General features: G+C 43.0%; 1 protein-coding gene across 1 annotated transcript in view; it reads right to left on the bottom strand.

Moving 5' to 3' along the window:
- The window catches only part of LOC128642972 (dual specificity testis-specific protein kinase 2), a 152126-nt gene that overhangs the window by 38006 nt on the left and 101620 nt on the right, over window positions 1–12500 (bottom strand). The window contains exons 3-5 of the mRNA XM_053695878.1: window positions 12396–12500; window positions 11762–11810; window positions 5118–5267 (exon numbers count right to left, since the gene is read on the bottom strand). The exon at window positions 12396–12500 is cut by the window's right edge and continues 17 nt beyond it. Coding sequence (XP_053551853.1) covers window positions 5118–5267; window positions 11762–11810; window positions 12396–12500 — 304 coding nt within the window. The remainder of the gene's footprint in view (window positions 1–5117; window positions 5268–11761; window positions 11811–12395) is intronic.

The following is a 12500-nucleotide window of genomic DNA, read 5'->3' as shown; positions in this document are numbered from 1 at the left end:
CCTACCCTATTCTAAAATACAAATATTACAAGCTCTTTTACCTTACCAGCCCTGAACAGGGCCCTTTGCGGGGCATGCCCCAAGAATTTCAGCTCTTTTGCCTGTAAAAAAAAACATACAATACCCCCCCCCCAACATTACAACCCACCACCCACATACCCCTAATCTAACCCAAACCCCCCTTAAATAAACCTAACACTACCCCCCTGATGATCTTCCTACCTTGTCTTCACCATGCCAGGTTCACCGATCCGTCCTGGCTCCAAGATCTTCATCCAAACCAAGCGGGGGCTAGACATCCACTGAAGAAGTCCAGAAGAGGGTCCAAAGTCTTCCTCCTATCCGGCAAGAAGAGGACATCCGGACCGGCAAACATCTTCTCCAAGCGGCATCTTCTATCTTCTTCCATCCGATGACGACCGGCTCCATCTTGAAGACCTCCAGCGCGGATCCATCCTCTTCTTCCGACGACTAGACGACGAATGACGGTTCCTTTAAGGGACGTCATCCAAGATGGCGTCCCTCGAATTCCGATTGGCTGATAGGATTCTATCAGCCAATCGGAATTAAGGTAGGAATTTTCTGATTGGCTGATGGAATCAGCCAATCAGAATATAGTTCAATCCGATTGGCTGATCCAATCAGCCAATCAGATTGAGCTCGCATTCTATTGGCTGTTCCGATCAGCCAATAGAATGCGAGCTCAATCTGATTGGCTGATTGGATCAACCAATCGGATTGAACTATATTCTGATTGGCTGATTCCATCAGCCAATCAGAAAATTCCTACCTTAATTCCGATTGGCTGATAGAATCCTATCAGCCAATCGGAATTCGAGGGACGCCATCTTGGATGACGTCCCTTAAAGGAACCGTCATTCGTCGTCTAGTCGTCGGAAGAAGAGGATGGATCCGCGCTGGAGGTCTTCAAGATGGAGCCGGTCGTCATCGGATGGAAGAAGATAGAAGATTCCGCTTGGAGAAGATGTTTGCCGGTCCGGATGTCCTCTTCTTGCCGGATAGGAGGAAGACTTTGGACCCTCTTCTGGACTTCTTCAGTGGATGTCTAGCCCCCACTTGGGTTGGATGAAGATCTTGGAGCCAGGACGGATCGGTGAACCTGGCATGGTGAAGACAAGGTAGGAAGATCATCAGGGGGGTAGTGTTAGGTTAATTTAAGGGGGGTTTGGGTTAGATTAGGGGTATGTGGGTGGTGGGTTGTAATGTTGGGGGGGGGGTATTGTATGTTTTTTTTTACAGGCAAAAGAGCTGAAATTCTTGGGGCATGCCCCGCAAAGGGCCCTGTTCAGGGCTGGTAAGGTAAAAGAGCTTGTAATATTTGTATTTTAGAATAGGGTAGGGAATTTTTTATTTTGGGGGGCTTTGTTATTTTATTAGGGGGCTTAGAGTAGGTGTAATTAGTTTAAAATTGTTGTAATATTTTTCTTATGTTTGTAAATATTTTATTATTTTCTGTAACTTAGTTCTTTTTTATTTTTTGTACTTTAGATAGTTTATTTAATTTTATTTATTTGTAGCAATTGTGTTTAATTAATTTATTGATAGTGTAGTGTTAGGTTAATTGTAGGTAATTGTAGGTAGTTTATTTAATTATTTTATTGATAGGGTAGTGTTAGGTTTAATTATATCTTAGGTTAGGATTTATTTTACAGGTAAATTTGTAATTATTTTAACTAGGTAACTATTAAATAGTTCTTAACTATTTAATAGCTATTGTACCTGGTTAAAATAATTACAAAGTTGCCTGTAAAATAAATATTAATCCTAAAATAGGTATAATATAATTATAATTTATATTGTAGCTATATTAGGATTTATTTTACAGGTAAGTATTTAGCTTTAAATAGGAATTATTTATTTAATAAGAGTTAATTTATTTCGTTAGATAAAAATTATATTTAACTTAGGGGGGTGTTAGTGTTAGGGTTAGACTTAGCTTTAGGGGTTAATACATTTATTAGAATAGCGGTGAGCTCCGGTCGGCAGATTAGGGGTTAATAATTGAAGGTAGGTGTCGGCGATGTTAGGGAGGGCAGATTAGGGGTTAATACTATTTATGATAGGGTTAGTGAGGCGGATTAGGGGTTAATAACTTTATTATAGTAGCGCTCAGGTCCGCTCGGCAGATTAGGGGTTAATAAGTGTAGGTAGGTGTCGGCGACGTTGTGGGGGGCAGATTAGGGGTTAATAAATATAACATAGGGGTCGGCGATGTTAGGGGCAGAAGATTAGGGGTACATAGGGATAACGTAGGTGGCGGCGATTTGCGGTCGGAAGATTAGGGGTTAATTATTTTAAGTAGCTTGCGGCGACGTTGTGGGGGGCAAGTTAGGGGTTAATAGATATAATACAGGGGTCGGCGGTGTTAGGGGCAGCAGATTAGGGGTACATAAGTATAACGTAGGTGGCGGTCGGCAGATTAGGGGTTAAAAATTTTAATCGAGTGGCGGCGATGTGGGGGGAGCTCGGTTTAGGGGTACATAGGTAGTTTATGGGTGTTAGTGTACTTTAGGGTACAGTAGTTAAGAGCTTTATAAACCGGCGTTAGCCAGAAAGCTCTTAACTCCTGCTATTTTCAGGCGGCTGGAATCTTGTCGTTAGAGCTCTAACGCTCACTGCAGAAACGACTCTAAATACCAGCGTTAGAAAGATCCCATTGAAAAGATAGGCTACGCAAATGGCGTAGGGGGATCTGCGGTATGGAAAAGTCGCGGCTGAAAAGTGAGCGTTAGACCCTTTAATCACTGACTCCAAATACCAGCGGGCGCCCAAAACCAGCGTTAGGAGCCTCTAACGCTGGTTTTGACGGCTACCGCCGAACTCTAAATCTAGGCCTAAGCTTGGAAAGAAGAAAAAAAAAAAAGATTTCTTTACAGACACTTTTGAAAGAAACCTATTTTTACGTAAAAAATTCTGATACATTTAAAGGACGAAGAAATAGCGAATTTGAGTCTATTAAACAAACTCATCTGGTCTACACACAGACTAATGTCTTACAGCTATTTCAATCCAAAGGTGAGTTTACTAAGTCTCTACACCATGAGAGGCCTCCCAGCTAGCAGTGCTTCTACACCTACACCATGAGAGGCCTCCCAGCTAGCAGTGCTTCTACACCTACACCATGAGAGGCCTCCCAGCCAGCAGTGCTTCTACACCTACACCATGAGAGGCCTCCCAGCTAGCAGTGCTTCTACACCTACACCATGAGAGGCCTCACAGCCAGCAGTGCTTCTACACCTACACCATGAGAGGCCTCCCAGCTAGCAGTGCTTCTACACCTACACCATGAGAGGCCTCACAGCTAGCAGTGCTTCTACACCTACACCATGAGAGGCCTACCAGCTAGCAGTGCTTCTACACCTACACCATGAGAGGCCTCACAGCTAGCAGTGCTTCTACACCTACACCATGAGAGGCATCACAGCTAGCAGTGCTTCTATACCTACACCATAAGAGGCCTCACAGCTAGCAGTGCTTCTATACCTACACCATGAGAGGCCTCACAGCTAGCAGTGCTTCTATACCTACACCATGAGAGGTCTCACAGCTAGCAGTGCTTCTATACCTACACCATGAGAGGTCTCACAGCTAGCAGTGCTTCTATACCTACACCATGAGAGGCCTCACAGCTAGCAGTGCCTCTACACCTACACCATGACAGGCCTCACAGCTAGCAGTGCCTCTATACCTACACCATGAGAGGCCTCCCAGCTAGCAGTGCTTCTACACCTACACCATGAGAGGCCTCACAGCTAGCAGTGCCTTTATACCTACACCATGAGAGGCCTCACAGCTAGCAGTGCTTCTACACCTACACCATGAGAGGCCTCACAGCTAGCAGTGCTTCTACACCTACACCATGAGAGGCCTCACAGCTAGCAGTGCTTCTACACCTACACCATGAGAGGCCTCACAGCTAGCAGTGCTTCTACACCATGAGAGGCATCACAGCTAGCAGTGCTTCTATACCTACACCATAAGAGGCCTCACAGCTAGCAGTGCTTCTATACCTACACCATGAGCGGCCTCACAGCTAGCAGTGCTTCTATACCTACACCATAAGAGGCCTCACAGCTAGCAGTGCTTCTATACCTACACCATGAGAGGCCTCACAGCTAGCAGTGCTTCTATACCTACACCATGAGAGGCCTCACAGCTAGCAGTGCCTTTATACCTACACCATGAGAGGACTCACAGCTAGCAGTGCCTCTACACCTACACCATGAGAGGCCTCCCAGCTAGCAGTGCTTCTACACTTACACCATGAGAGGCCTCACAGCTAGCAGTACCTCTACACCTACACCATGAGAGGCCTCCCAGCTAGCAGTGCTTCTACACCTACACCATGAGAGGCCTCACAGCTAGCAGTGATTCTACACCTACACCATGAGAGGCCTCACAGCTAGCAGTGCCTCTACACCTACACCATGAGAGGCCTCACAGCTAGCAGTGATTCTACACCTACACCATGAGAGGCCTCACAGCTAGCAGTGCTTCTACACCTACACCATGAGAGGCCTCACAGCTAGCAGTGCTTCTATACCTACACCATGAGAGGCCTCACAGCTAGCAGTGCTTCTATACCTACACCATGAGAGGCGTCACAGCTAGCAGTGCTTCTATGCCTTCACAATGAGAGGCCTCACAGCTAGCAGTGCTTCTACTCCTACACCATGAGAGGTCTCACAGCTAGCAGTGCTTCTACACCTACACCATGAGAGGTCTCACAGCTAGCAGTGCTTCTACACCTACACCATGAGAGGTTTCACAGCTAGCAGTGCTTCTACACCTACACCATGAGAGGTTTCACAGCTAGCAATGCTTCTATGCCTACACAATGGGAGGCCTCACAGCTAGCAGTCCCCAGACATACAAATTTATATAAAATAGTCCTCCAGCAGAAATGTGAGTATCTAATTCAGTGAAGAAAATCATGAAGGTTGTTAACAACTGTTTTTTTTTTAGGTAGATCTTAGAATGTGATACTATAGTATCCAGGATTTGCCATACAGTATCCTCAGAAAATTACATTAAAGCCAATTACCTACATCTTCAAACCGGAAAATAATCATATGATGCCAAAGAGCCCACTGTACCTTTGAGTTGAGGTCTCTATGGTATATATTCTTCGAGTGCAGGTAAACCATTCCCCGACTGATATCACATGCCAAGTCTACTTTTTCTTTCCAGGTGAGCTTGATATCTTTACTGGCCAATAACTCTTCTAGGCATCCACCATTTACATACTGAAATGAAAAAAAAAAAGGATAAATAAATATTTTCCAGGAAAAAGATTATATAAAAACATAATTTATGCTTACCTGATAAATTCCTTTCTTCTGTTGTGTGATCAGTCCACGGGTCATCATTACTTCTGGGATATAACTCCTCCCCAACAGGAAATGCAAGAGGATTCACCCAGCAGAGCTGCATATAGCTCCTCCCCTCTACGTCACTCCCAGTCATTCGACCAAGAATCAACGAGAAAGGAGAAACCAAGGGTGAAGTGGTGACTGGAGTATAATTTAAAAAATATTTACCTGCCTTAAAAAAACAGGGCGGGCCGTGGACTGATCACACAACAGAAGAAAGGAATTTATCAGGTAAGCATAAATTATGTTTTCTTCTGTTATGTGTGATCAGTCCACGGGTCATCATTACTTCTGGGATACCAATACCAAAGCAAAAGTACACGGATGAGGGGAGGGCTAGGCAGGCTCATTATACAGAAGGAACCACTGCCTGAAGAACCTTTCTCCCAAAAATAGCCTCCGAAGAAGCAAAAGTGTCAAATTTGTAAAATTTTGAAAAAGTATGGAGCGAAGACCAAGTTGCAGCCTTGCAAATCTGTTCAACAGAGGCCTCATTCTTAAAGGCCCAAGTGGAAGCCACAGCTCTAGTAGAATGAGCTGTAATTCTTTCAGGAGGCTGCTGTCCAGCAGTCTCATAGGCTAAACGAATTATGCTACGAAGCCAGAAGGAGAGAGAGGTAGCCGAAGCCTTATGACCTCTCCTCTGACCAGAGTACACGACAAACAGGGAAGACGTTTGTCGAAAATCCTTAGTTGCCTGCAAGTAGAACTTGAGGGCACGAACTACATCCAGATTGTGTAGAAGACGTTCCTTCTTTGAAGAAGGATTCGGGCACAGGGAAGGAACCACGATCTCTTGATTGATGTTCCTGTTAGTGACTACCTTAGGTAAGAACCCAGGTTTAGTACGCAGAACTACCTTATCTGAATGAAAAATCAAATAAGGAGAATCACAATGTAAAGCTGATAACTCAGAGACTCTCCGAGCCGAAGAAATAGCCATTAAAAATAACACTTTCCAAGATAACAACTTTATATCAATGGAATGAAGGGGTTCAAACGGAACTCCTTGTAGAACGTTAAGAACAAGGTTTAAACTCCATGGCGGAGCAACAGTTTTAAACACAGGCTTGATTCTAGCTAAAGCCTGACAAAAAGCCTGGACGTCTGGATTTTCTGACAGACGCCTGTGCAACAAGATGGACAGAGCTGAGATCTGTCCCTTTAATGAACTAGCCGATAAACCCTTTTCTAAACCTTCTTGTAGAAAGGACAATATCCTAGGAATCCTAACCTTACTCCAGGAGTAACCTTTGGATTCGCACCAGTATAGGAATTTACGCCATATCTTATGGTAAATCCTTCTGGTAACAGGCTTCCTAGCCTGTATCAGGGTATCAATAACCGACTCAGAAAAACCACGTTTTGATAAAATCAAGCGTTCAATTTCCAAGCAGTCAGCTTCAGAGAAGTTAGATTTTGATGTTTGAATGGACCCTGTATCAGAAGGTCCTGTCTTAGAGGTAGAGACCAAGGCGGACAGGATGACATGTCCACTAGATCTGCATACCAAGTCCTGCGTGGCCATGCAGGCGCTATTAGAATCACTGATGCTCTCTCCTGTTTGATTTTGGCAATCAATCGAGGAAGCAGCGGGAAGGGTGGAAACACATAAGCCATCCCGAAGTTCCAAGGTGCTGTCAAAGCATCTATCAGAACCGCTCCCGGATCCCTGGATCTGGACCCGTAGCGAGGAAGTTTGGCGTTCTGGCGAGACGCCATGAGATCTATCTCTGGTTTGCCCCAACGTCGAAGTATTTGGGCAAAGACCTCCGGATGAAGTTCCCACTCCCCCGGATGAAAAGTCTGGCGACTCAAGAAATCCGCCTCCCAGTTCTCCACTCCCGGGATGTGGATTGCTGACAGGTGGCAAGAGTGAGACTCTGCCCAGCGAATTATCTTTGATACTTCCATCATTGCTAGGGAGCTTCTTGTCCCTCCTTGATGGTTGATGTAAGCTACAGTCGTGATGTTGTCCGACTGAAACCTGATGAACCCCCGAGTTTTTAACTGGGGCCAAGCCAGGAGGGCATTGAGAACTGCTCTCAATTCCAGAATGTTTATTGGTAGGAGACTTTCCTCCTGATTCCATTGTCCCTGAGCCTTCAGAGAATTCCAGACAGCACCCCAACCTAGTAGGCTGGCGTCTGTTGTTACAATCGTCCAGTCCGGCCTGCTGAATGGCATCCCCCTGGACAGATGTGGCCGAGAAAGCCACCATAGAAGAGAGTTTCTGGTCTCTTGATCCAGATTCAGAGTAGGGGACAAGTCTGAGTAATCCCCATTCCACTGACTCAGCATGCACAATTGCAGCGGTCTGAGATGTAGACGTGCAAAGGGTACTATGTCCATTGCTGCTACCATTAAGCCGATCACCTCCATGCATTGAGCTACTGACGGGAGTTGAATGGAATGAAGGACACGGCATGCATTTAGAAGCTTTGTTAATCTGTCTTCTGTCAGATAAATCTTCATTTCTACAGAATCTATAAGAGTCCCCAAGAATGGAACTCTTGTGAGAGGAAAGAGAGAACTCTTCTTTTCGTTCACTTTCCATCCATGCGACCTTAGAAATGCCAGAACTAACTCTGTATGAGACTTGGCAGTTTGCAAGCTTGAAGCTTGTATCAGAATGTCGTCTAGGTACGGAGCTACCGAAATTCCTCGCGGTCTTAGTACCGCCAGAAGAGCACCCAGAACCTTTGTGAAGATTCTTGGAGCCGTAGCCAATCCGAATGGAAGAGCTACAAACTGGTAATGCCTGTCTAAGAAGGCAAACCTTAGATACCGGTAATGATCTTTGTGAATCGGTATGTGAAGGTAAGCATCCTTTAAATCCACTGTGGTCATGTACTGACCCTTTTGGATCATGGGTAAGATTGTCCGAATAGTTTCCATTTTGAACGATGGAACTCTTAGGAATTTGTTTAGGATCTTTAAATCCAAGATTGGCCTGAAAGTTCCCTCTTTTTTGGGAACCACAAACAGGTTTGAGTAAAACCCTTGTCCTTGTTCCGACCGCGGAACCGGATGGATCACTCCCATTAATAACAGATCTTGTACACAGCGTAGAAACGCTTCTTTCTTTATCTGGTTTGTTGACAACCTTGACAGATGAAATCTCCCTCTTGGGGGAGAGAATTTGAAGTCTAGAAGGTATCCCTGAGATATGATCTCTAGCGCCCAGGGATCCTGAACATCTCTTGCCCAAGCCTGGGCGAAGAGAGAGAGTCTGCCCCCCACTAGATCCGGTCCCGGATCGGGGGCCCTCGATTCATGCTGTCTTAGGGGCAGCAGCAGGTTTCCTGGCCTGCTTGCCCTTGTTCCAGGACTGGTTAGGTTTCCAGCCTTGTCTGTAACGAGCAACGGCTCCTTCCTGTTTTGGTGCAGTGGAAGTTGGTGCTGCTCCTGCTTTGAAATTCCGAAAGGGACGAAAATTAGACTGTCTAGCCTTAGCTTTGGCTTTGTCTTGAGGCAGGGCGTGGCCCTTACCTCCTGTAATGTCAGCGATAATTTCTTTCAAACCGGGCCCAAATAAAGTTTGCCCTTTGAAAGGTATATTAAGTAATTTGGACTTAGAAGTTACATCAGCTGACCAGGATTTTAGCCACAGCGCCCTACGTGCCTGAATGGCGAATCCTGAGTTCTTAGCCGTAAGTTTGATTAAATGTACTACGGCCTCCGAAATGAATGAATTAGCTAGTTTAAGGACTCTAAGCCTGTCCGTAATGTCGTCCAGCGTAGCTGAACTAAGGTTCTCTTCCAGAGACTCCATCCAAAATGCTGCCGCAGCCGTAATCGGCGCGATGCATGCAAGGGGTTGCAATATAAAACCTTGTTGAACAAACATTTTCTTAAGGTAACCCTCTAATTTTTTATCCATTGGATCTGAAAAAGCACAGCTATCCTCCACCGGGATAGTGGTACGCTTAGCTAAAGTAGAAACTGCTCCCTCCACCTTAGGGACCGTTTGCCATAAGTCCCGTGTGGTGGCGTCTATTGGAAACATTTTTCTAAATATTGGAGGGGGTGAGAACGGCACACCGGGTCTATCCCGCTCCTTAGTAACAATTTCAGTTAGTCTCTTAGGTATAGGAAAAACGTCAGTACTCGCCGGTACCGCAAAGTATTTATCCAACCTACACAATTTCACTGGTATTGCAACAGTGTTACAATCATTAAGAGCCGCTAAAACCTCCCCTAGTAATACACGGAGGTTCTCCAATTTAAATTTAAAATTTGAAATATCTGAATCCAATCTGTTTGGATCAGAACCGTCACCCACAGAATGAAGCTCTCCGTCCTCATGCTCTGCAAGCTGTGACGCAGTATCAGACATGGCTCTAGTATTATCAGCGCACTCTGTTCTCACCCCAGAGTGATCACGCTTGCCCCTTAGTTCTGGTAATTTAGCCAAAACTTCAGTCATAACAGTAGCCATATCTTGTAATGTTATCTGTAATGGCCGCCCAGATGTACTAGGCGTCACAATATCACGCACCTCCCGGGCGGGAGATGCAGGTACTGACACGTGAGGCGAGTTAGTCGGCATAACTCTCCCCTCGCTGTTTGGTGAAATTTGTTCAATTTGTACAGATTGGCTTTTATTTAAAGTAGCATCAATACAGTTAGTACATAAATTTCTATTGGGCTCCACCTTGGCATTGGAACAAATGACACAGGTATCTTCCTCTGAATCAGACATGTTTAACACACTAGCAAATAAACTTGCAACTTGGTTACAATCTTATTTAACAAAAACGTACTGTGCCTCAAAGAAGCACTAAACGATTAAATGACAGTTGAAATAATGAACTGAAAAACTGTTATAGCATCAATCCTTGAAAACAACACAACCTTTAGCAGAGGTTTGTTCCCATTAGTAAAGTAAAAATAATTAAATTTGAAACGTAAAAATAACAGAGCAACGTTTTTAATCACAGTCAATATATAAGTCTCACAGCTCTGCTGAGAGAATCTACCTCCCTTCAAAGAAGTTTGAAGACCCCTGAGTTCTGTTAGAGATGAACCGGATCATGCAGGAAATACAAGAGTAACTGACTGGAAATTTTTGATGCGTAGCAAAGAGCGCCAAAAACGGCCCCTCCCCCTCACACACAGCAGTGAGAGAGAAACGAAACTGTCACAATTAAAACAAACAACTGCCAAGTGGAAAAATAATGCCCAAACATTTATTCACTCAGTACCTCAGAAAATGCAAACGATTCTACATTCCAGCAAAAACGTTTAACATAATAAATACCTATTAAAAGGTCTAATGTATTTTTTACAGAGTAATTCCAGTGAAGTACCATCCCCAGAATACTGAAGTGTAGAGTATACATACATGTCATTATAACGGTATGGCAGGATTTTCTCATCAATTCCATTGTCAGAAAATAAAAACTGCTACATACCTCAATGCAGATTCATCTGCCCGCTGTCCCCTGATCTGAAGCTTTTACCTCCCTCAGATGGCAGAGAAACAGCAATATGATCTTAACTACTCCGGTTAAAATCATAGAAAAAACTCTGGTAGATTCTTCTTCAAACTCTGCCAGAGAGGCAATAACACGCTCCGGTGCTATTGTAAAATAACAAACTTTTGATTGAAGTTATAAAAACTAAGTATAATCACCATAGTCCTCTCACACATCCTATCTAGTCGTTGGGTGCAAGAGAATGACTGGGAGTGACGTAGAGGGGAGGAGCTATATGCAGCTCTGCTGGGTGAATCCTCTTGCATTTCCTGTTGGGGAGGAGTTATATCCCAGAAGTAATGATGACCCGTGGACTGATCACACATAACAGAAGAAAGACTAGTTTAGTTCTCAAAAATACGGATTACAAGTTTAAGAGAATTTTTTGTTAAAAGGAAGGTCAATGTCAAAATCATGTTTTTTATGTATAGATTTAAAGGGACATAAAACCCATAATTTTTCTTTCATAATATATATATATATATATATATATATATATATACACACACACATATATATATATATATATATATATATATATATTTTATATATATATATATATATATATATATATATATATACATATACATACACACACACACACATATATATATATATATATATATATATATATATATATATATATATATATATGTATATATATATATACACACACACACACATATGTACATATTTATACACAAGCATACACACACACACACACACACACATATGTACATATTTATACACAGACATATATTTAACATAAGGATGGACAAAAGCACGCTGGCTCCTAGATTTTTAACACATTTGTCAAGCCCTGCTTTAAGTGTGATTCTGAGATGTGCCCTAAAGAATACAGTTTTACTGCTAATCCTATTAGTTTACCTCTAAGATAGGATACAGCTTTTCATCTCTCACACATATCCCCAGGTACCTAAAATATAAGGCAAAAAAACAATATAAAGACACAGTTCATAAACGTGTATATCTTGTTAAACATGACTATGGCTGTAGGTCATTTATTAGTAATGACTAATCAAGATTATACAATCATCATGTTCACATATTTTAATAATATATAATCTGCTAATTACAGCCTTACACCTTAATCCACCTTTTTCATACAAGATTTAATTAAAGCACTAGACTGTTTTCTGTCTGGTACAGAAAGAATCCAAAATATCTAAAAGGTGGAATACAGCACACCCTTGATAAAGAGGCATGGAATAAAGACTTGCCAAGTCTCAATCAAAATCCAAAAAGATGCAATATCCAGCCTCAAAAACTGTTAAAAGACTTTTATTCTCTAGCTGGGTCCATAGGTACAAACCAACAATGTTTCAGGCCTGCAATAGCATGACTAAGGGTCTATTACAGGCCTGAAACGTTGTTGATTTGTACCTATGGACCAAGCTAGAGAATAAAAGTTTTTGGGGCTGGATATTGCATGATTTTGGTACAGAAAGAATATCTGAGACAACTATGCAAATAGTGACGTAGAAAGTAAAAATGTACTTACCGTACAATGTTGGGGTGAGACAGTTTCTGTAGAAGACTTATTTCTCGGACAATGACTTCCTCGTCTACTTCGTTTTTGTAAATTTTTACCACCATATACTTCACT

The sequence above is a fragment of the Bombina bombina genome, chromosome 12 (genome assembly GCF_027579735.1).
Source record: "Bombina bombina isolate aBomBom1 chromosome 12, aBomBom1.pri, whole genome shotgun sequence".
Lineage (NCBI taxonomy): Eukaryota > Metazoa > Chordata > Amphibia > Anura > Bombinatoridae > Bombina > Bombina bombina.
The sequence above is the reverse complement of the archived record's forward strand: the minus strand, read 5'-3'. Positions and strand labels throughout refer to the sequence as shown.